Source organism: Erinaceus europaeus, chromosome 17, assembly GCF_950295315.1.
Source record: "Erinaceus europaeus chromosome 17, mEriEur2.1, whole genome shotgun sequence".
Lineage (NCBI taxonomy): Eukaryota > Metazoa > Chordata > Mammalia > Eulipotyphla > Erinaceidae > Erinaceus > Erinaceus europaeus.
Genome location: NC_080178.1, coordinates 9,072,163 through 9,096,941, shown reverse-complemented (window position 1 = coordinate 9,096,941; position 24,779 = coordinate 9,072,163). Strand labels below are relative to the sequence as shown.

General features: G+C 44.0%; 1 protein-coding gene, 1 non-coding gene and 2 pseudogenes across 2 annotated transcripts in view; all 4 read left to right on the top strand.

Annotated features, from left to right (window-relative positions):
- Positions 1-7,364, top strand: part of OSBP (oxysterol binding protein) — a 42,962-nt gene extending 35,598 nt beyond the window's left edge. Inside the window, exons 11-13 of the mRNA XM_060176256.1 lie at positions 428-609; positions 4,466-4,686; positions 5,077-7,364. Of these exons, the coding sequence (XP_060032239.1) occupies positions 428-609; positions 4,466-4,686; positions 5,077-5,219 (546 nt within the window). The 3' untranslated portion in view covers positions 5,220-7,364. The remainder of the gene's footprint in view (positions 1-427; positions 610-4,465; positions 4,687-5,076) is intronic.
- A 10,668-nt stretch (positions 7,365-18,032) lies between these two features.
- LOC132534030 (large ribosomal subunit protein uL16-like) lies at positions 18,033-18,909 on the top strand (annotated as a pseudogene).
- LOC132534158 (small nucleolar RNA SNORA70) lies at positions 18,426-18,550 on the top strand (annotated as a pseudogene).
- Positions 18,910-23,700: 4,791 nt separating the features above from the next.
- TRNAF-GAA (transfer RNA phenylalanine (anticodon GAA)) lies at positions 23,701-23,773 on the top strand. Its single transcript has one exon. It is a non-coding gene; the product is annotated as a tRNA-Phe (tRNA).
- The last annotated feature ends 1,006 nt before the right edge of the window (positions 23,774-24,779 follow it).

The window sequence follows — 24,779 nt, the reverse complement described above, 5'->3', positions numbered from 1 at the left end:
GGGCTATATAGGAAGAAAGCAGGGCCGGCTGACCTCTGTAAAGCTATTGGGGCGAGAGTTGTGTGACACCACTGGAGTGGGGGGGTTGTGCTATCTAGATTGCTTAGGAGAGTTAAGGACATTGAATTGAGCCTTGAATTCTGTGGGTCTCTCTGATTTCTGGAGAGAACATACACAATTCTGAGTACCAGTAAGAACCTTCTCCTGCATGCTTTTACTGCAACAAGATGGTAATGAAGTCCCCAGCTCAGGGCTCAGTTATTTGAAGCAGCTCAAGGAAACATGACAGAAATACTCCTCCTCCGTGGTGTTTTGTCAGACCACCCGTGGAGCAGTCTCTACCCCAGGACTTGAGTTTCCAGCCTAGTGAGGTAAGCTGACCCACAGTGAATTCTGTGCTCCCAAACCCTGTTCTCCGTGTTTGTAGGTGACAGGGGAAGTGACAGATCCATCAGGAAAAGTTCATTTTGCCCTTCTGGGGACTTGGGATGAGAAAATGGATTGTTTCAAAGTCCAGCCAGTCATTGGGGAGAACGGGGGTGATGCTCGACAGAGAGGCCACGAAGCAGAGGAGAGCAGGGTCACGCTGTGGAAAAGGAACCCTTTGCCGTGAGTATCAGCCACATGCCGCGCGCATCCTACTTTGCACTCAGCCTCGGAGCAGTTTCCAGGGCGCGTCTGCCCTCCTTCCTACTGAATTATATACGGAGTCGAACAAGAGCAGTGTCGCACGGTCTTTGAGGACCAGAGGCTGCTATTTCATGATTGCAGTTGTAACATGCCTTATCCCTAGCAGATTTATACTAATTAAACCATGTCTACCAAACACACACACACACACACAAGATTTGGTGCTTTCTTTTTAAAATTTTTGTTTATATTTCTTTTCCTTTTTGTTGCCCTTGTTTTTTATTGTTGTAGTCGTTGTTGGATAGGACAGAGAAAAATGGAGAGAGGAGGGAAAGACAGAGAGGAGCAGAGAAAGATAGACACCCGCAGACCTGCTTCACCACCTGTGAAGTGACTCCCCTGCAGGTGGGGAGCCAGGGGCTCGAACCGGGATCCTTCCACCAGTCCTTGTGCTTCGCACAGCGTGCGCTTAACCTGCCGCGCTACCACTCATTTCCCAATTTGGTGCTCTCTAATGGTCCTGTGAACTCAGACAGGCATTGTTTCCCCCTAGAATTTAGAGTAAAACTATTCAGGAGCAGTTAGAGTTAGGGAGACACCTACCGGGAGTCAGGCAATAGCGCTGTAGGTTAAGCGCAGGTGGTGCAAAGCACAAGGACGGACGTGTAAGGATCCCGGTTCAAGCCCCCGGCTCCCCACCTGCAGGGGAGTCGCTTCACAGGCGGTGAAGCAGGTCTGCAAGTGTCTGTCTTTCTCTCCCCCTCTCTGTCTTCCCCTCCTCTCTCCATTTCTCTCTGTCCTATCCAACAATGATGACAACAATAAAACAACAAGGGCAACAAAAGGGGATAAATAAATATTTTTTAAAAAGAAAGATACCTACCTGCTGTGATCTGGGAGGTGGCGTAGTCGGTAAAGCATTGGACTCTCAAGCACAAGGACACATGAGGTCCTGAGTTCAGTCCCCAGCAGCATATGTGCCAGAGTGATGTCTGGTTCTTTCTCTTTTCTGTCTTTCTCATTAATAAATAAATAAAATCTAAATAAATAAATAAAATCTTTAAACAAGAAAAGAAAGACCTATCACCTATTAACAGTAGCCTAAAGTCCCAGCAGCCATATGAAGGTCCCTGGGAGAGGGGCAGGGTGTTGGCGCACCTGGTTGAGTGCACATGTTACAATGCACAAGGACCCGGATTCGAGCTCCAGGTCCCCACCTACAGGGGGAAGCTTTGCAAGTGTTGAAACAGTACTGCAGGTATCTCTGTCTCTCTCCTTCTCTGTCTCCCTCTACCCTCTGGCTGTCTTATCCAATGAATAAAGATTTAGAAAAATTTTAAATAATAATAAAGAAAAGGGAGTCGGGCAGTAGCACAGCAGGTTAAGCTCACGTTGTGCAAAGTGCACGGTCCGGCATAAGGATCCCGGATAGAGCCCCCGGCTCTCCACCTGCAGGGGAGTCGCTTCACAGGTGGCGAAGCAGGCCTGTGGGTGTCTTTCTCTCCCCCCTGTCTTCCCCTCCTCTCTCCATTTCTCTCTGTTCTATCCAGCAACGATGACATCAATAACACAACAACAATAGGTCTATCTTTCTCTCCCCCTCTCTGTCTTCCCCTCCTCAATTTCTCTCTGTCCTATCCAACAGCATCATCAGTGGCAACAATAACAAGGGCAACAAAAATGGGCAAAAATGGCCTCCAGGAGCAGTGGATTCGTGGTGCAGGGACCAAACTCCAGAGATAACACGAGACAAAAAAAAGCAACAACAATAAAACAACCAGGGCAACAAAGGGGAATAAATAAATATTTTAATAATAATAATAAAGAAATAAAGGTCTCTGGGAGAAAGAACAGGCCTTTGGGGACAAAATAATGTGAGACCACGTGTCTCCTGCCATTGTTTCATATGTTCAGTCTGTAGGGTTGGCTTATTACCAAGATTATTCCAGAAAGAAGTTTAACAAAAAAAAATAGGGAATAAAGACTTCGGGGGAGGAGGCTGGGCAGTGGCGCACCTGGTTAAGCGCACATAGTGCGAGGTGCAAGGACCTGCACAGGGGTTCGAGGCCTCGCTCCCCACCTGCAGGGGGGAAGCTTCAGAAGCAGGTGAAGCAGCTCTGCAGGTGTCTCTTTCTCTTTGTCCTCTTCCCCTCTCAATTTCTCTCTGTCCTGTCCAATAAAATGGAAAAAATGGCCTCCAGGAGCAGTGGATTCTTAGTGTCCACACCAAGCCCCAGCGATAACCCTGGAGGGGAAATAAACAGGGCAGAGGTAGATAGCATAATATTAGACAAACAGACTGTCATATCTGAGGCTCTGAATTTCCAGGTTCAGTCCCCTGCACCACCGTAAACCAGAGCTAATCAATGCTCTAGTACAAAGAAAAATAAATATGTAAATAAAAAGAATTTTCAGTGGTTAGGGAGGTGGCGCAGTGGATAAAACATCAGACTCTCAAGTATGAGGTCCTGAGTTCAATCCCCGGCAGCACATATACCAGGATGATGCCTGGTTCTTTCTCCTATGTTTCTCATTAATAAATAAAATCTTTAAAGAATATTTTTAAAAAAAAATTTTAGGGATCTGGCGGTAGCGCAGTGGGTTAAGCGCACGTGGCGCAAAGCTCAGGGACCGGCGGAAGGATCCCGGTTCGAGCCCTGGCCCCCCACCTGCAGGGGAGTTGCTTCACGGGCAGTAAAGTAGGTCTGCAGGTGGGGGGCCAGGGCCCTCTCTGTCTTCCCGTCCTCTCTCCATTTCTCTCTGTCCTATCCAACAACGATGACAACAATAATAATAACCACAACAATGGTAAGACAACCAGGATAACGAAGGGGGAAAAAAATGGCCTCAAGGAGCAGTGGATTTGTGGTGCAGGCACCGAGCCCCAGCAATAACCCTGGAGACAAAAAAAAAAAAAAAAGGGGTTTTCAGTTAGTAAAATGATTTCTTCTTCCTAATGTAATTTCTCCCTAATTTAAGCTAAGCACAATACAAGTCCAGAAACTCAGCAGAATGATAGCTGATGGGGAGAGAAAATGGCCAGTTTGGATCTCTTAATTAGGGGAACCAGACACGGTCCTAGAATTTCTTCTTTTTTTTTTTGGCCCCCAGAGCTCGGTGCCTACACCACGAATCCACTGCTCCTGGAGGCTATTATTTCCCCTTTTTGCTGCCCTTGTTGTTTATCATTGTTGTTATTGCTATCGTTGTTGGATAGGACAGAGAAATTGAGAGAGGCAGGGAAGGCAGAGAAGAGGAGAGAAAGACAGACACCTGCAGACCGACTCCCCCTGCAGGTGGGGAGTCGGGGGCTCGAACCGGGATTCTTTTTTTTTTTTTTTCTTTTTTATTTAAGAAAGGATTAATTAACAAAACCATAGGGTAGGAGGGGTACAACTCCACACAATTCCCACCGCCCAATCTCCATATCCCACCCCCTCCCCCGATAGCTTTCCCATTCTCTATCCCTCTGGGAGCATGGACCCAGGGTCATTGTGGGTTGCAGAAGGTAGAAGGTCTGGCTTCTGTAATTGCTTCCCCGCTGAACATGGGCATTGACTGGTCGGTCCATACTCCCAGTCTGCCTCTCTCTTTCCCTAGTAGGATGGGTCTCTGGGGAAGCTGAGCTCCAGGACACATCGAACCAGGATTCTTAAGCTAGTCCTTGGCTTAACCCGCTGCACTACCGCCCGACCCCCGGTCCTAGAATCTTTCGTTTGTCAAGCAACCTTAGTGATGTCACTCTCTCTTGACCATGTTCCCATTTCTGGCCCTTTAACTAGCCAGGATCTGGGCTCTGCCATTACCTTCTTACTTTCCTTCCCTTCCCTTTTAGGAAGAATGCAGAAAACATGTACTACTTCTCAGAACTCGCTCTAACCCTCAATGCCTGGGAAGGCGGCACCGCCCCCACAGACAGTCGGCTACGGCCTGACCAGAGACTGATGGAAAACGGGCGCTGGGATGAAGCCAATGCTGAGAAGCAGCGCCTGGAGGAGAAGCAGAGACTTTCCCGAAAGAAAAGAGAAGCGGAAGCTATGAAAGCCACAGAGGACGGTAACAACCCTAGCCTTCTCTAGTTTTCTTTTTAAAATATTTTCTTTATTTACTTACTCCCTTTTGTTGCCCTTGCCGTTTTATTGTTGTAGCTATTATTGATGCTGTTGTTGGATAGGACAGAGAGAAATGGAGAAAGGAGAGGAAGTCCAAAAGGGAGAGAGAAAGACAGACACCTGCAGACCTGCTTCACCACCTGTGAAGTGACTCCCCTGCAGGTGGGGAGCCGGGGGCTCGAACCAGGATCCTTACGCCGGTCCTCGCACTTTGTGCCACCTGCGCTTAACCCGCTGCGCTACCACCCGACTCGCAACCTTCTCTAATCTTGACGGGAGGAGAGTGTCTGTGTGTCTGGCCCTAAATCCATCTTTCTCTACCTCCCCCTCCTAGGCACGCCATATGATCCCTACAAGGCACTATGGTTTGAACGGAAGAAGGACCCTGTTACCAAGGAGCTAACTCATATTTATAGGGGGGGCTACTGGGAGAGTAAAGAGAAACAGGACTGGAACTCTTGCCCGGACATCTTCTGAAACGGCATCCACAAAACAGAGGAGGATTAAAGGGGACAAGGACAGAGGCTATGTGGGGAAAGCCGGCAGGTGTGACTCTCACAGTCTGTTGTCCTCAAGTTTGCCTGTCTTAACCAATCATTTGTTTTCCCAAATCGATCACCAGAAGCAGACGCCGTTGGTGGTGACTGGCTGGTTGCCTTAGCTGATTGAAATCGAAATCAAAAATACTGGATACCTGGCATTGTAAGGGAGAGGTCTAGTGGCCAAAAGTTGACGTGATTCCACTTCTGTGATGTCAGGTGTTCTTGACTCTTCGCCTCCCTCTGCCCCTCCCGTTCAAGATGCCGTGCTTCACCCTCCCCAAGTAGTGTCCTCCTCAGCCGAGATCTGCATCAGATTTCCAGTGCGGGACATTTTGGTGCTGCTCAGAGCAAGAGCTGACTTGAGAAGTTCTTTCCAAAAGAAACAGGAGTCACTTACCAGTGGAGACATCGCCATGTGGATGGTTACGGTGGCATCGAGGCTTGGTGTTGTGAAACGTCTTCACAGACAGGAGGGTCTGTCCGTGGATAATGGCGATACTGGGACGCCCCTGAGAGGGATTGATCTTGAAAGTTGGGGTCTTCAGTTAACATTCTTGGAAGTTTCTATCTTCACTTGAGTGAAACATGCTTTTGGCATTTTCCTCTTTTGACAGCAACCTAAGGCCACCTTGGTGATTGGTAGGAGGGTCGCATTAGCCTCACAAAGGGGTTTTCCAAACTTCCTCAGGCTGAGCACATAAGGCAGGATGGGAAAATGGCTGCTAGCCACTCTGGCTTTCCCAGTTCCTTCTCACCTCACCCTCCATTCTTCATTGCCTTTCTAGCGCCGCCTCTACACACACCCCTCTCTCTCTCTCTCTCTCTCAATCCCACTTTGGGTTTGTGCTCAGGGTGGAGCAAGCAGAACATGACCTGTCCCATTCTGATTTCTTCAGAACTTGAGAGTTTTATCTGGAAGAGGACTTTTTCACCATCTCTCAAGCCCTTTGGACTGCAGCCACCTCTGGAATAATGTGTCGAATATCTGTATATTATATATATGTAGAGAAAAATCTAATTTTTTTTTTTTGTTTTGATTTTCCTCCCCAAATAAGAATCTTGGTTCTTTTGATGTCATTTACCTCCCTGGGACTCTCTCAGAGGCTCTGATACAGATCGGAACTGCCTCAGTTGGCCACCGTTCAGAGGCAAACACATTCAGAATCGGAGCCAGGCTGGTGCCTGGCAGTTAGTGAACAAAGACTTTCCCCGTGGTGTGTACCGTGGGGTGCCTGCTACTATCTAAACTCTGCCCCCCCGGCTCTTGAAAAAGGACATCCTGAACTCTTTCCTGCCTTTTTTCTCCCCCCTTTCTTGTATTAGAAAGAGTATGGTAGAAAGGCAGGCAGGTGATTTCCAGCCTCTGTCGGAATCAACACTCACCGCTGACTCCCAGGAGTACAGTCTCCCTCGGGTGTGGGGGGGGGAGAGCGAGAAGGGCTGCTGACGGGCCTTGGCTTCCCTCATCTTTTTCTTCTGTGCTTGTTTTGAGTTGTCTCGTTCCAAAATCTAGCCCCTGAGCAACCCACCCTCGGTTGAGGATCACATATTGAGGTGCCTTGTATGCTTTTTTTTTTGTTGTTATTAGTGTTTTTATTTGTTTGTTTCTGTTCCTTAACTGCTGAGCCTCAACCAGTGTGGGCCCTAGGGGAAACAATCATTCCAGAGGAAGCCAATCCCCCCCCACACATCCTCACCCGCCATGAAGAAATGAGTCCTCTTCTCCCTCCCTCCCTGAGAGCCCAACAGAAGCAAAGCGCTGTGGCAGGGTTTCTCCCGAGGACACCCATAACAGTGGTGACCTGATGGGTTTAGACAGAGTGGGAAACACACACCCCTCCCAATTGACCCTTTCTGCCTTTTCTTCCTCCACTACCTGCACTACAATTCTGACCTGACCCCCAGTCAGATTCCCGCTGATGGAAGAAACTCTTGAGTCCTTCAGGTGAGATAGTCACATCAAAACAAAACTATATATATATATATATATATATATTATATATATTTTCAGTTTTTTTGCCTTATTGTTTTTTTTTTTTTTCAAAGAAAACTACTAAATTAAATAATTTTTAAAAAGTCATATTGTCTGACTCACTTCAGTTAAGTGGGGATTGGTGGTGGGAGGAACTGGCAAATCCATCCAGTGGTGATTTATTCTCTTGGGGAGTCTGGGAGCCTGACCTTGAGAAAAACTAGGCATGAGTGGTCCGGGAAATGGCACAATGGATAAAGCACTGGATTCTCAAGCATGAGGTCCCAAGTTTAATCCCTGGCAGCACATGTACCAGAGTGATATCTGGTTCTCTCCTATCTTTCTCATTAAATAAATAAAATCTTAAAATATATATGGAAAAAAACTAGGCATGGGTTTCCAGATATTTTAATAGTCTGAGAGCATTCTGAAAAGCCCACCAGCAGGAAAGGAGTTTTAGCTGCCACAGTTGTTCCAGTGTGGTCCTCACTGCCCCACCTTTCAACAGGGTAGAGTTCTAGGGTTGGTTTGTTTTCTGGTCCTGTGGCAGCTCAAGACTTTCCCTCCAATTTTGATCCTCAGTTACCTAGCTGTGCGACAGTCTGAGACTAGAAACAGAAGCATCATCAGTGTGAAGACCTTGGAGGGAAATAGCATGAAAATGCAGGCTGAGGTTTTTCTCTAGGAAGTTCCAGGAGGGGAGGAGATGGCAAAGTAACCAAGGGCCCTGAAATGGCCACAGATGAGAGTGAGTGTGGCGCTTCTCTGTGTACTGAACTGAACGTCTGTGTTGAGGGGCGGAGGGAGCAACAGTTGCAGAGTTTTAAGAGGTAAATGTGGCCGTCGTCATTTTGGGAAGCAAAAGCACTCAATAAATAACCCAACTGAAGTAAACTTCACACCAGGTCACATAACTGAGTGGCTTAGTCAGTGTTGGAATTCAAAAGTTAGGTTTGTTTAACCCCCAAGTTGGTGACCTCCACAACCTTGTGTTCCAGTAGAAACTGGGTGGGTAGGTAACGGAGACTTAGCCAGTTTCCTCCTGGATTATGTCACGTCATGGTTAAAGGTGCCTTTCTGTGTCAGGCTTATAAATGTGGAATATACTAATGTGGGAAGGGGGGTGGGGTCCGCTCTCAGAGATGCATTCTTTAAGTTCATCTTCCAGACTCCATCATTTCTTCCTTTTGTCATCAAGGAACTCCAGTGCTCCAGGCTGACTTTTTTTAGGTAGAGGGAGAAAGAGAGAAATAGAAATTAAGTTACTGGGCAAGGGTAGAATGTATAATGGTTATGCAAAGAGACTTTCATACCTGAGGCTCCAATGCCCCAGGTTCAATCCCCACATCACCTTAAGCCAGAGCTGAGCAGTAAGCTTGCCAAAAAAAAGGTACCCAGGCCAGGCAGTAGCACACCTGACTGAATGCACATGTTACAGTGTACAAGGATCCAGGTTCAAATCCCCGACACCCACCTGCAGGGGGAAGCTTCACAAGTGGTGAAGCAGGGTTGCAAGTGTCTCTCTCTTCCTCTCCCCTTCTCTATCTCCCCAACTCTCTGGATTTCTCTCTATTCAATAAAGTAAAAAAAGAAATTAAGGTATAACAGCACGTCAGCTTCCTCTGGTGGGACCAGGCTGGAACCTAGGTCACATACATGCAAAGCAGGTAGACTATCCAGTGAGGCTACTTTGCTGACCCTCTTTATTTTGAAGAATTTTATATATTGTATATGATGGGGATGGGGGTGGGGTGCAAGCCAGCCAGAGCATCAGTGGTACATGCAGTGCTAGAGACTGAACTGGAAACCTCAGGTATGGGCATCAAATGCTTGTTGAGATCCTCCTTTCTTCCTTTATTGTATTTCTTGGATAGAGACCGTCAGAAATAGAGAGGATGGGGGATTCGACTTCCTGAGGCGGAGCTACGAACAGCAGATCGCGTCCTCTCCCCTCCCCTACCCTCCCCTCCCCTCTCCTCTCTTCTCCCGGATCAACTAGGAATACCAAAGGAGACCACCCGGGACTGAAACAAGACAGGACTAGAATGACCACAGGAACCCAGTAAATCACTGGTGAGTACAAACACGTGTGGCTGGTGACAGAGAGGAAAGAGGGGCCTAAGGAGAGATTAAGTGACTGCTAACAGTTCAGCAGTTTATCAGTTGAGACACCACCTCCAGTCTGCTCCACAAACAAGGGGACAGCTGAAGGGAGGAGAGGACTCCCCAGAGACTCACCAAGTGCAACTCTGAGTCTCCATTGCTACTACCCTCAGAATCTGGAGCAGGGACAGGAAGGGACACCAAGGGACAGAGATCTAAGCAGGAAACTCAGGAGAAGACCTATACCTCGGTGGCATAGCTGAGGGGGTGTGAAAGTCTCTTTGCATAACCACTGGATTATCTCTACCACACCCTACTTTATCTCTTCGTCAGGAGTCAGTGATTAAGCTAAGAAGCCTATTGATAGTTTAAAAGCCCTCAGGCTCCCATAGCCTACAGGGAATAAAAAAAAAAAAAAAGGCTTTTAAACCACTGAGCTCCAACTCAGGGATTGAAACAACTGTTAACTTCCACCACTGTGAACCCTTTAATTAACTTACTTAGACACAAGTCAATCCAGGCAATAGTGATCAATAATTTGAAAGGTACTGATAAAGGGAACTCATAATATATAAAATGATTAAAACAACAAGAAAAAATATTGGAGAATCGAACCAGGACAAGAGTCCAGCTAAAAGTCCTCCAGAGGGTGAAGCACAAAATAATGAGTTCAACATCCAAACATTAGCTAAGGAAATAATAAGAGGAGTGAGTAAAGAATTTGAAAAAGTTGTAATCAGAAATGCAGGAACAACAAATGAGAATATAGAAGAAAATACTAATTATCTCATGGTTATTAGAGAGCTGAAAGCTGAAATCTCTGAGCTAAGAAGGCAACTAGCTGAACAAGCTAAAACAGTATCAGAGCAGGGCAACAAAATAGATGAACTCCAGAAAACAGTAGAGGGCAGAGAGAATAGAATCTATGAGGCTGAAGACAGAATTAGCAAGATTGAGGATGAATTAGAGACAACTAAAAAAGAAGTAAGAGATCTCAAAAAGAGATTAAGAGATGCTGAAAACAACAACAGAGTCCTATGGGATGACTTCAAAGGAAACAATATATGCATTATTGGCATACCAGAGGAAGAAAGAAAATGAGAGGAAGAAAGCATTTTCCAGGCCATAGTAGCTGAAAACTTCTCTAGTCTAGACAACATCAAAGATATAAAAATTCAAGAAGCACAGAGGGTCCCAAACAGAATTAACCCAGATCTAAAGACACCAAGACATGTCATACTTAGAATGGAAAGGAATAGGATAAAGAAAGGATCCTCAAGACTTCAAGAGAAAAACAAAGAGTCACCTACAAAGGAAAACCCATAAGATTAGCAGCAGACTTCTCCATACAAACATTACAGGCCAGAAGAGGATGGCAAGATACCTATCGAGTGCTGAATGAGAAAGGCTTTCAGCCAAGAATACTATATCCTGCTAGACTGTCATTCAGACTAGATGGAGGCATCAAAACCTTCTCAGACAAGCAACAGTTGAAGGAAGCAACCATCACCAAGCCTGCCCTGAAAGAAGTTCTGAAAGGTCTCCTATAAACAACCAGACCACCACAAATAGGACATATATCAAAACACTCTAAAACTACAAGAATGGCGTTAAAATATCTTCAATCTTTGATATCAGTAAGTGTCAATGGCCTGAATTCACCTATTAAAAGACACAGAGTAGGAAGATGGATCAGAAAACACAACCCAACAATAGGAAACCCACCTAACTCAACAAGACAAACACAGACTTAAAGTGAAAGGATGGAAAACTATCATACAAGCCAATGGCCCACAAAAAAGGGCAGGAACAGCTATTCTCATATCTGACATGATAGACTTTAAAATAGGTAAGATTAAAAAAGATAGGAATGGACACTACTTAATGCTCAGAGGATCAGTCAATCAAGAGGACTTAACAATGATTAACATCTATGCACCCAATGAGAAGCCATCTAAATACATCAAACTTCTACTGAAAGAGCTACAGCAATATATTAATAGTAACACAATCATAGTAGGGGACTTCAACACCCCACTCTCTCAACTTGACAGATCATCCAGGCAGAAAATGAACAAAGACATAACAGAGCTAAAGGAAGAGATAGATAAACTAGAACTACTGGACATTTTCAGAGTCATTCATCCCAAGAAACTGGAATACACATTTTACTCAAATCCACATGGGTCATTCTCAAGGATAGACCATATGTTAGGCCACAAAGACAGTATCAACCAATTCAAGAGCATTGAAATCATCCCAAGCATCTTCTCAGACCACAGAATTAAACTAACAATTAACAATCAACAAAAGATTAGTAACAGTGCCAAACTGTGGAAGCTCAACAGTACACTTCTTAACAACTTCTGGGTCAAAGAGGAAATCAAGGAAGAAATCAAAATATTTCAAGAGTTCAATGAAAATGAAGACACAGCTATCAAAATATTTGCGACACAGCTAAAGCAGTCCTAAGAGGGAAGTTCATAGCTATACAAGCACACATTAGGAAACAAGAAAAAGCACAAATAAACAGCCTGATTGAACATCTTAAAGACCTAGAAGAAGAACAACAAAGGAACCCTAAAGCTACGAGAAGGACAGAAATCACTAAAGTTAGGGCAGAAATAAATAACATTGAGAATAGGAAAACCATACAGAAGATCAACGAAAGTAAATGTTGGTTCTTCGAAAGAGTAAACAAAATCGACAAACCTTTAGCCAGACTCACAAAACAAAAAAGGGAGAAGACCCAAATAAATCGGATAGTAAATGAAAGAAGAGATATCACAACAGACACCGCAGAAATTCAACATATCATGCAAGGCTTCTATGAACAACTATATGCCACCAAGCTAGAGAACCTGGAAGAAATGGACGATTTCCTGGATACCTACCAAGTTCCAAAACTAAGTCAAGAGGAAGTGGATAACATGAAGAGGCCCATCACAGCTAATGAAATTGAAACAGTTATCAAAAATCTCCCCAAAAATAAAAATCCTGGGCCAGGTGGTTTTACAAATGAATTCTACAAAACCTTCAAAGAAGAACTAATACCTCTATTTTTAAAAGTCTTCCAGAAGATTGAAGACACTGGAATACTCCCTGCCAGCTTCTATGAAGCCAACATCACCCTGATACCAAAAGCAGACAGGGACACAACCAAAAAAGAAAACTACAGACCAATATCTCTGATGAACATAGATGCGAAAATATTGAACAAAATTCTAGCCAGCCAGATACAACAGTATATCAAAAAGATTGTTCATCATGACCAAGTGGGGTTTATCCCAGGCATGCAAGGTTGGTTTAATATATGTAAATCAATCAATGTGATCCACCACATCAACAAAAGCAAGACCAAAAACCACATGGTCATATCAATAGATGCAGAGAAAGCCTTTGACAAAATACAACATCCCTTTATGATCAAAATACTACAAAAAATGGGAATAGAAGGGAAATTCCTGAAGATAGTAGAGTCTATATATAGGAAACCTACAGCCAACATCATACTCAATGGTGAAAAACTGGAAGCATTTCCACTCAGATCAGGTACTAGACAGGGCTGCCCACTATCACCATTACGATTCAACATAGTGTTGGAAGTTCTTGCCATAGCAATCAGGCAGGAGCAAGGAATTTAAGGGATACAGACTGGAAGAGAAGAAGTCAAACTCTCCTTATTTGCAGATGACATGATAGTATACATGGAAAATCCTAAGGAATCCAGCAAGAAGCTTTTGGAAATCATCAGGCAATACAGTAAGGTGTCAGGCTACAAAATTAACATTCAAAAGTCAGTGGCATTCCTCTATGCAAACACTAAGTTAGAAGAAATTGAAATCCAGAAATCAGTTCCTTTTACTATAGCAACAAAAACAATAAAATATCTAGGAGTAAACCTAACCAAAGAAGTGAAAGACTTGTATACTGAAAATTATGAGTCACTACTCAAAGAAATTGAAAAAGACACAAAGAAGTGGAAATATATTCCATGTTCATGGGTTGGGAGAATTAACATCATCAAAATGAATATATTACCCAGAGCCATCTACAAATTTAGTGCTATCCCCATCAAGATCCCAAGCACATTTTTTAGAAGAATAGAAAAAATGCTACAAATGTTTATCTGGAACCAGAAAAGACCTAGAGTTGCCAAAACAATCTTGAGAAAAAAGAACAGAACTGGAGGCATCACACTCCCAGATCTCAAACTGTATTATAGGGCCATTGTCATCAAAACTGCTTGGTACTAGAACATGAATAGACACACTGACCAGTGGAACAGAATTGAGAGCCCAGAAATGAGGCCCCACACCTATGGACATCTAATCTTTGACAAAGGGGCCCAGACTATTACATGGGGAAAGCAGAGTCTCTTCCACAAATGGTGTTGGAAACAATGGGTTGAAACATGCAGAAGAATGAAACTGAATCACTGTATTTCACCAAATACAAAAGTAAATTCCAAGTGGATCAAGGACTTGGATGTCAGACCACAAACTATCAAACACTTAGAGGAAAATATTGGCAGAACTTTTTTCTGCATAAATTTTAAAGACATTTTCAATGAAACGAATCCAATAACAAAGAAGACTAAGGCAAGTATAAACCTATGGGACTACATCAAATTGAAAAGCTTCTGCACAGCAAAAGAAACCACTACCCAAACCAAGAGACCTCTCACAGAATGGGAGAAGATCTTTTACATGTCATACATCAGATAAGAGTTTAATAACCAACATATATAAAGAGCTTGCCAGACTCAACAACAAGACAACAAATAACCCCATCCAAAAATGGGGGGAGGTCTTGGACAGAATATTCACCTCAGAAGAGATCGAAAAGGCTGAGAAACACATGAAAAAAAGCTCCAAGTCTCTGATTGTCAGAGAAATGCAAATCAGGACAACAATGAGATATCACTTCACTCCTGTGAGAATGTCATACATCAGAAAAGGTAACAGCAGCAAATGCTGGAGAGGGTGTGGGGTCAACGGAACCCTCCTACACTGCTGGTGGGAATGTCAATTGGTCCAACCTCTGTGGAGAACAGTCTGGAGAACTCTCAGAAGGCTAGAAATGGACCTACCCTATGACCCTGCAATTCCCCTCCTGGGGATATATCCTAAGGAACCCAACACATCCATCCAAAAAGATCTGTGTACACATATGTTCTTGGCAGCACAATTTGTAATAGCCAAAACCTGGAAGCAACCCAGGTGTCCAACAACAGATGAGTGGCTGAGCAAGTTGTGGTCTATATACACAATGGAATACTACTCAGCTGTGAAAAATGGTGACTTCACCGTTTTCAGCGATCTTGGATGGACCTTGAAAAAATCATGTTGAGTGAAATAAGTCAGAAACAGAAGGATGAATATGGGATGATCTCACTCTCAGGCAAAAGTTGAAAAACAAGATCAGAAAAGATAACAGAAGTCAAACCTGAAAAGGAATTGGAGTATTACACCAAAGTAAAAGACTCTGGGGTGCGTGGGTGGGTGGGTGGGGAGAATACAGGTCCATGAAAAATGATGAATGAAATAGTGGGGGTTGTATTGTTAAATGGGAATCTGGGGAATGTTACGCATGTAAAAAAAAAAAAAAAAAAAGAAGAAGTAGAAACGCAAAGCAGAAATTGACTGAGTTTGGAGTATGGCACCAAAGTAAGAAAGCAGAAGTATACTAGAGTTTGCAGTGAGTACCTCCCTAACACTTCCTCTCCACTATTCCAAGCTTTGGGTCCATGATTGCTCAACAATTTGTTTGGCTTTGTATGTTAACTCTCTTTTCAGTCATCAGGTTCCAGATGCCATCAGGATGCTAGCCAGGCTTCCCTGGATTGAAGACCCCACCAATGTGTCCTGGAGTTCAGCTTCCCCAGAGACCCACCCTACTAGGGAAAGAGAGAGGCAGACTGGGAGTATGGACCGACCAGTCAACGCCCATGTTCAGTGGGGAAGCAATTACAGAAGCCAGACCTTCTACCTTCTGCAACCCTCAATGACCCTGGGTCCATGCTCCCAGAGGGATAGAGAATGGGAAAGCTACTGGGGAGGGGGTGGGATATGGAGATTGGGCGGTGGGAATTGTGTGGAGTTGTACCCCTCCTACCCTATGGTTTTGTTAATTAATTCTTTGTTAAATAAAAAAATAATAAAAAAATAATAATAAAAAGAAAAGATAACACAAGTAGAACCTGAAATGGAATTGGCATATTGCCCCCAAGTAAAAGACTCTGGGGTTGGTGGGTGGGGAGAATACAGGTCCATGAAGGATGATAAATGACATAGTGGGGGTTGTATTGTTAAATGGGAAACTGGGGGATGTTATGCATGTACAAACTATTGTATTTACTGTTGAATATAAAACATTAATTCCCCAATAAAGAAATAAATTTAAAAAAATAGAGATAAGGAGAAAGACAACTGCAGCCCTGCTTCATCACTTGCAAAGCTTTTCCCCCCTGAAGGTGAGGACCAGGGACTTGAACCTGGGTCCTTGTGCAATGTAATGTGTGTGCTTAACCAGGTGCGCCACCACCTGGCCCCTACATACACTTTCAATTGATTTGACGTCACTAACTGTCAGAATGAGCAGATAGATTTTGTGACTGGGCCTGAATTACAATACTTCAGTGTCTGAGTCATAAATTCCTTGCAAGTATATATAGCTGGTCTTCAAATTGGCTATAGGTTCTTTTCTTTTCTTTTCTTTTCTTTTTTTTGCCTCTAGGGTTACTGCTGGGGCTCGGTGCCTGTACTATGAATCCACTGCTCCTGGAGGCCATTTTTTCCCTTTTGTTGCCCTTGTTAACCTTGTCATTATTGTTGTTGTCGTTGTTGTTGTTGTTAGATAAGACAGAGAGAAATGGAGAGAAGAGGGGGAGAGACAGACAGACACCTGCAGACCTGCTTCGCCACCTGGATCCTTCCACTGGTCCTTGCGCTTTGCGCCACGTGCGCTTAACCCGCTGCGCTACCGCCCGACTCCTCATTTTTTGTTGTTGTTGTCCCTGGCATGCTTCTTACTTTTCATGCCTTGTCTTGAGGCTTATATCTTTATTCTTGTTATGTTTCTCTCATGTTACATACAGGAAGGGGCTATAAATTTATTCTGGACTCCCTAGACTATGCACCTAATTATTTTAAATAGAGAAGAGTCTATTTCCCTCCCAACTTTTATATTTGATGTGCATGAAAGTCTGATACTGTACATATTACTCCAAAATCAACCTTAATTCTCTCTGGGACTTTGATATAAATCTATGAAATTCTATGAAAATCTATGAAATTTGATATAAATCTATGAAATTCCCTGGGCAGAAGACCCCACCAATGTGTCCTGGAGCTCCGCTTCCCCAGAGCCCTGCCTCACTAAGGAAAGAGAGAGACAGGCTGGGAGTATGGATCGCCCTGTCAACGCCCATGTTCAGCATGGAAGCAATTATAGAAGCCAGGCCATCCACCTTCTGCATCCCATAATGACCCTGGGTCCATACTCCCAGAGGGATAAAGAATAGGAAAGCCGGGTGGTAGTGCAGAAGATTAAGCTCACATGGCGCAAAGCTGAGGACCGGCGTAAGGATCCTGGTTTGAGGCCCCGGTTCCCCATCTGCAGGGGAGTCGCGTAAAGCAGGTCTGCAGGTGTCTATCTTTCTCTCCCCCCTCTGTCTTCCCCTCCTCTCTCCATTTCTCTCTGTCTTAACAACGACAAGAATAAAAGGGAAAATAAATAAAATTTTAAAAAGTCTTTAAAAAAATAGAATAGGAAAGTGATCTATCAGGGGAAGGGATGGGATACGGAGTTCTGGTGGTGGGAATTGAGTGGTGTTATATCCCTCTTATCCTATGGTTTTTGTCAGTGTTTCCTTTTTATAAATAAAAAATAAAAATTATGAAATTAAAATTAATAATTTTGATAATAGCAAGGTCTTTGAATTTTTTTTCTTTTTCACCCAGTCCTGTGGCCTGTCTGGTGGGAAGCATTCCAAACCTTTCAAACCTTCATAAATTAACCTGTGATTGGTTATACTCTGCTTTCTTCCCTACTGTCTTTTTCTCTTTTTTTTGTCTTATTTTATTTTATTTATGAAAAGGAAGCACTGACAAAACCATAGGATAAGAGGAGTACAACTCCACACAATTCCCACCATCAGAACTCCGTATCCCATCCCCTCCCCTGATAGCTTTCCTATTCTTTTTTCATTTATTTATTTATAAAAAGGAAACATTGACAATACCGTAGGATAAGAGGGGTACAGTACAACTCCACACAATTCCCACCACCAGAACTCCGTATCCCATCCTCCCCCCCATAGCTTTCCAATATATTCTTTATCTCTCTGGGAGTATGGACCCAAGGTCACTGTGGGATGCAGAAGGTGGAAGGTCTGGCTTCTATTAAGTGCTTCCCTGCCAAACATAGGCGTTGATAGGTCGATCCATACTCCCAGACTGCCTCTTTCTTTCCCTAGTAGGGTGGAATTCAGGGGAATTGGGGCTCCAGGACACATTGGTGGGGTTGTCTGTACAGGGAAGTCTGGTTGGCATCATGCTGGCATCTGGAACCTGGTGGCTGAAAAGAGAGTTAGCATACAAAGCCAAACAAGTTGTTGACTAATCATGAACCTAATGGCCAGAGTAGTACAGGTGAAGAGTTGGGGGGGTGGGGGCTCTGTTTTGTAGATACCTAGTAGGCATATTTTAGTTATATTCCAAAGGGTCTGTGGCTATACTGGCTTTTTTTTTTTTTTTCTTTCCACTGAGCCTGAAATCTGATATTATGGTCTGGGGAGATGATGTCATGGCTGGAAAAAGGACCAGAAAGTTGGATCAGGGAAGAGAGTAGCTCCCAAATATGGGAAAGGTTTATAAATATTGTTGACTGTAAACTCCATCGATTTGATGTGATCTGGGGCCCATAATTAGCTTAGGAGCCTGTGTGATTTCTGCATCCCTCTAGATCTGAGCTCACATTCTGTGATCATCAGTGGGAACGTTCCAAGCTGCCCCAATATCAGGACCCATCTTCCTCAGGTGTAACATAGAGTATATTGTCCATCTGCAGCCAATTAAGCTGCCCTCCCCATGGTGCCCACAGTGCAGTGGCTGCAAACAGCAGCCTCCTGGGGAGTGTGTGCAGCCTGTTGCTTGTATAGGCTGCCCAAAGGGACCCTGGAGACAGCCCTTCCTGCTCTGTGTTCATTTTGTGCCTCACCTCCTGCTGTCCCTAACTTTAGGCTCCAAACAGGGATGCGAGGTGCTTTGGGGAAGCCCCAGGGCACCGTGGCCAGAGTCCACACTGGCCAGGTCATCATGTCCATCCGCACCAAGCTGCAGAACAAAGAGCATGTGATTGAGGCCCTACATAGGGCCAAGATCAAATTCCCTGGACGGCAGAAGATCTACATCTCCAAGAGGTGGGGCTTCACCAAGTTGAATTTGAAGACATGGTGGCTGAAAAGTGCCTCATTCCAGAAGGCTGTGGAGTCAAATCCATCCCCAACCGCGGTCCTCTTGACAAGTGGCGGGCCCTGCACTCCTGAGAGCCTCAGAAGTGTCCCTTAATCAATTACAATAAATCAAGATCCTGCTTAAAAAAGAGAGAGAAAAAGAGAATGTTGCCCATCCTCCCTTCAGAGGATGGAACACTCTCTACCATTGTCGATCCAAGTTGAGGGCAAGGTCCTATAGGGATCCACAAAGAGGTCTGTTTTATTGTTCCTGATAGAGATGACCGGTAAAAATGGAGAGAGGGATTTATTAGAAGTCTAGGCCCATCATATCTATTTGGGAATCTCAGGACTCCCCGAATAGAGCCCCAGTTGATGGGTTGGCCTGATAGGGACTAAAGAGTCATCCTTAAAGTATGCCAGTCTCTTTTTTTTTTTTTTTTTTTTATTTAAGAAAGGATTAATGCCCTTATTCAGCTTTTGCAGTCCTTGCTTTGCTAAGGATAGCTTGGGAGTGAGTGAGGGAAATATAACAGTAAATAGGTGAAGATAAATATCTAAGTCTAAGTAGATACTATTTCATTATGAACTTCATACTGACACACTGCAGACTATTATGTACTTTTGCTTTCAGGTATATATTTTGCCCTAATTTATGGATACATGTGAACATATGGCCTATCTCTTGGGACCTGATCTATATCTAGGTTTTGGGACTTTGTTAGGAAGTGAACTACCTGAAATGGAATTAGAGAATACTATGAAAGGAAAGGTCTTAATGAGGCTGAAGGGTTGACATTCCATGCCTGACGTCTCTGGATACAGTCTGAAGTGAAACATGCTGAGGTGGTACTCACTGTGTTGATTAGGTTGGAATCAGCAAATGCAGTATCATTGGATATGAACTGAGAGAAGCATGCAGGAAAGTGAGCCCCACTCTAGAGGTTCCAAGACTGGGGAAATATAGGCTCTAAAGAGGAAGCGTGAGGTTCCTGCTGTCTTAGGGCTTAAGAAGGCAATAGATAGTTATTGCTATAATCACATTATTTGGCAACTGGGTTAACTTTGAAAAATCCCTTTGTTATGATTTGCTGTATCATACACAACATCACCATAATGTGTGCCCCTTGACATTATTTGTATATAGCTGTGCCACCGGTTGCTTCTGTTCTCCCTGGTCTAAGCTTTTAAGAGAGTCAGCATATCCTAGACTTAGCCTATGGTGTGTACATTAAAAAGTTTGAGACATTCAATCAATTTTTGCCCTCTCATATTAATTAAATAGCGATTTATATGACTACAGATTAATAGGAGTGTACATAAACACTATTCCTACCACCAAAAGACTATGTCCCACCCTATCCACCTCCCTCTGCCCCATGAAGCCGAATATCCACTCTCACCCTCAACCCAGGGTTTTTACTTTGGTGCCCTACTCCAAATTCAGTCAAATCCTGCTTTGAGTTTCCCTCTCTGTTCTTCTTTCTCAACTTTTGTTTATGAGTGGGTTCATCCCATACTCATCTTTGTCTTTCTGACTTAGCTCACTTAAAACATAATTCCTTCTAGCTCCATCCAAGATGGGTCAGAGAAGGTGGGTTCATTGTTCTTAATAGCTGCATAGTATTCCATTGTGTATATATACCACAGCTTTCTCAGCCACTCACCTGTTGTTGGGCACCTGGGTTGCTTCCAGGTTTTAGCTATTACGAATTGTGCTCCTACTGTCTTTTGCAAGTGAATAAGTTCTCTTGTGGTTTGTTTTGTTCCATTAGGGAAAGGATGGTCAAAGGCAAGAACTAAAGCGTTCAGAAACTTCTATACGTCTCCTTACAGAGAAGGTGTTTTCTGAATTTGATTGAGGAATTTTTAGTAATAAAAAAATAAGTTGGTCCTATGATAGGGCAAGAATCACTTCATTTCTTTCATTCAGCTATTAGATATTTTTGCCTCCAGGGTTGTCGCTGGGGCTGGATGCCTGTACTATGAATCCACTGCTCCTGACAGCCATCTTGTTTCCATTGTTGTTACTGTTATTGTTGTTGAAGTTGTTGTTGAATAGGACAGAGAGAAACAGAAGAAGGAGACAGAGAGGGATAGTGGTGCATAAGCACCCAGGTTCAAGACCCTGGTCCCCACATGCAGCAGGGAAGCTTCATGTGTGGTGAAGCAGTTGTTGTTGTGTGTGTGTATGTTTCTACCTATCTCTCCCTTCCCACAACTTCTCTCTGTTGCTAGCCAAAATAAATAAAATATATATATATTTAAAAACAAGGGGTGGGGTGAGGGAGCAGGAGTAGACAGCATAACGGTTATGCAGAGACTCTCAGACCTGAGGCTCCAAAAGTCTCAGGTTCAGTCTCCCACACAACCATAAGCCAGAGCTGAGTAGTGCTTAAGTAAGAAGAAGAAGAAGGAGGAGGAGGAGGAGGAGGAGGGGGAGGAGGAAGAAGGAGAAGGAGGAGGAGGAGGAGGAGAAGAGGAAGAGGAAGAGGAAGAGGAAGAGGAAGAGGAAGAAGAAGAAGAAGAAAAGAAGAAGGAGAAGGAGAAGGAGAAGGAGAAGGAGAAGGAGAAGAAGAAGAAGAAGAAGAAGAAGAAGAAGAAGAAGAAGGAGGAGGAGGAGGAGGAGGAGACAGAGAGACAGGCTGGGAGTATGGATCGACCTGCCAACACCCATGTTCATCAGGGAAGCAATTACAGAAGCCAGACCTCCCACCTTCTGCACCCCATAATGACTCTGGGCCCATACTCCCAGAGGGGTAAAGAATAGGAAAGCTCTCAGGGGAGGGGATGGGATACAGAGTTCTGGTGGTGGGAACTGAATTGTACCCCTCTTATTCTATGGTCTTATCAGTGTTTCCACTTTTTAAAGTAAGTATTTATTTTCCCTTTTGTTGCCCTTGTTGTTTAACATTGTTGTGGTTATTGATGTCATTGTTGTTGGATAGGACAGAGAGAAATGGAGAGAGGAGGGGAAGAGAAAGACAGACCCCTGCAGAACTGCTTCACCGGCTGTGAAGTGACGCCCCTGCAGGTGGGGAGCTGGGGCGCTGGAACCTGGATCCTTATGCCAGTCCTTGCGCTTTGCACCTCTGCACTTAACCCGCTGCACCACTGCCTGACCTCTAGTCTTTCCATTTTATAATAAGTAAAATTAAAAAGAAAGGAGGAAGAGGGGCAAGGTGGTGGTGCATCTGGTTGAGTTACACTGTGCAAGGACCTGGGTTCCAGCCCCTGGTCCCCACCTGCAGGAAGAAAGCTTCACATGTGGTGAAGGAATGTTGCAGGTGTCTGTCTCTCTATCATCACTTTCCCTCTTGATTTCTGGTTGTCTCTATCCAATAAATAAATAAAGATACTTAAAAAAAAAAAAGTAATAAAAAAGAGGCAAGTGGTCCAGGAGGTGGCGCAGTGGATAAAGCATTGGGCTCTCAAGCATGGGGTCCTAAGTTCGATCCCCAGCCGCACATGTACCAGAAAGCTGTCTGGTTCTTTCTCTCTCTCTCTCCTCCTATCTTTCTCATTAATAAATAAATTGTTTAAAACAAAAAATAAAAAAAGAGGAAGAAGGGAGTTGGGCAGTAGTGCAGCGGGTTAAGCGCAGGTGGCGCAAAGCGCAAGGACCGGTGTAAAGATCCTGGTTCTGTGGTCCGGGAGGTGGCACAGTGGATAAAGCATTGGATACTCAAGCATGAGGTTCCTGAGTTCAATCCCCGGTAGGACTTGTACCAGAGTGATGGCTGATTGTGTCTCTCCTAATATCTTTCTCATTAATAAAAAAATAAATAGGGCAGGGGATGGATAGCATAATGGTTATGCAAAGAGACTCTCATTCCTGAAACTTCAAAGTCCCAGGTTCAAGCCCCTGCACCACTATAAGTCAGAGTTGAGCAGTGTTCTGCTAAATAAATAAATAAATAAATAAATAAATTCTTAAAAAAAAAAAAAAAACAACCGGGTTCTAACCCCCGGTTCCCCACCTGCAGGGGAGTCGCTTCACAAGCGGCGAAGCAGATGTGCAGGTGGCTATCTTTCTCTCCCCCTGTCTTCCTCTCCTCTCTCTATTGCTCTCTGTCCTATCTAACAGCAGTAACAACAACAATAATAACAACTACAACAATAAACAACAAGGACAACAAAATGGAAAAACTGGCATCCAGGAGTAGTGGGTTCTTAGTGCAGGAACCGAGCCCCAGCAATAACCCTGGAGGCAAAAAAAAAAAAAAAAAAAGAGGAAGAAGAAATTTGGTAGCGCGCAGTGTGCTAATCCATACAGTCCAATACTACACACAGGCTTTCGAACGAAATAGTTGTCTGGGAGGTGGTGCAGTGGATAAATTGAACTCTCAAGGGTGAGGTCCCAAGTTCACCTGCACATGTACCTGAATGATGTCTGGTTTGTTCTCTCTCTTCTCCTATCTTTATCACTAATAAATAAATTAAAAGATGGGGGAAAAAACCCAATTAAAAATAAAAAGAATGAAATAGTTTACAAACTGACATGAGACTATTAAGTCGTTTCTTTTTCCTTCCTTTTATTTAAATTTATTTTTTAATTTTTAAATAGAGACAGAGAGTAATCAAGAGGGGAGAGGGGGCATAGAGAAAACCCTGCGGGTGAGAACCTGGGGCTTGAACCCAGGTCCTTGCATATTGTAATGGGAACGCTTAGCCAGGTGCGCCACGGCCTGGCCCCCCCTTCCTTTTATTTTTAAACAAATAGAAAGTGAAGTTATCTGTCACTTTTTGGTTTTGTAAACAGAAGCCTTGCTCGTCTCTTTCGAGTTTGTGGATTGCCTCCTTCCGGTTTAATCTACATATCGAGCTTCTTTGTCACCGCGGTTGATTCCCATCCTGGGAACAGGAGAGCCGTCTCCACCAACGGCCGAAATAGCTCAGTTGGGAGAGCGTTAGACTGAAGATCTAAAGGTCCCTGGTTCGATCCCGGGTTTCGGCAGGAGTTTTTACACGTTGCTATACAGTTTCTAGGCAACTTTTCAATGGCTTTTGTTCTTCACTCTTCCAGCTTTCTAAGAGCCCCTTTTCCCAACCGCAGTTTTCCCCTCCAAGGCAGAAGAATGACATTGATTTTTCTTTTTTTTTTTTTTAAATAGTGGACCCCTTTCTTTTTCTCCCTTCCTCCTTCTCCCCTTCCCCCTTTGCTCCTCCTCCTCTTTTCTTATTCTCTCTCTCTCACCAACAAGCACCCCCCCAAAAAGAAAGAAAGAAAGAAAGAAAAACCCAGCCTGCTAAAGAAATCTGCATTTCGATTGACCCAGCTGTTATAACCTATACAGGGACTGCAGTGTCGATGTGGAAAGTCCAGATCAAAGGCTAGATACCCAAGTATATGTGAATTTCACAGAACCAACTACTGGGCTGGCCTCTCCCCTCCCCTCCCCTCCTCTCCCCTCCCCTCTTTCCCTCCCCTCCCCTCCCTCAACAACCTATCACCACCACCACTACCACAACCCCCCCCAAAGAAACTTAATAATTTAATGGGTTATAAGGATGGCGAGATTATAAGACTGCAGGGTTAAAGTTCTGCACCATTACTACTTTAATTAATTAATCAATTAATTAATTTTACCAAGAGCACTGCTCAGCTCTGGTTTATGGTGGTGTGGGAGATTGAACCTGGGACTTTGGAGCATCAGGCACCGGGGTCCCTTTGAATAACTCTTATGCTATTTACCCCCTCCGTTTACCTTTTTTTTTTTTAATTTTTTTTTTTTTTTTTTTTTACCAGAGCACTGCACATCTCTGGTTTATGTTGGTACGGGCGATTGAACCTGGGACTTTGGAGCCTCAGGCATAAAAGTCTCTTTGCATAACCATTATGCTATCTACCCCTGCCCCCTTTACCATTTTTATTTTAATTATCTTTATTTAGGAATAATAGAGGAGGGGCAGAGAGAGAGAGAGAGAGATGGAGATGTCTGCAACACTACTTCAACACTCGA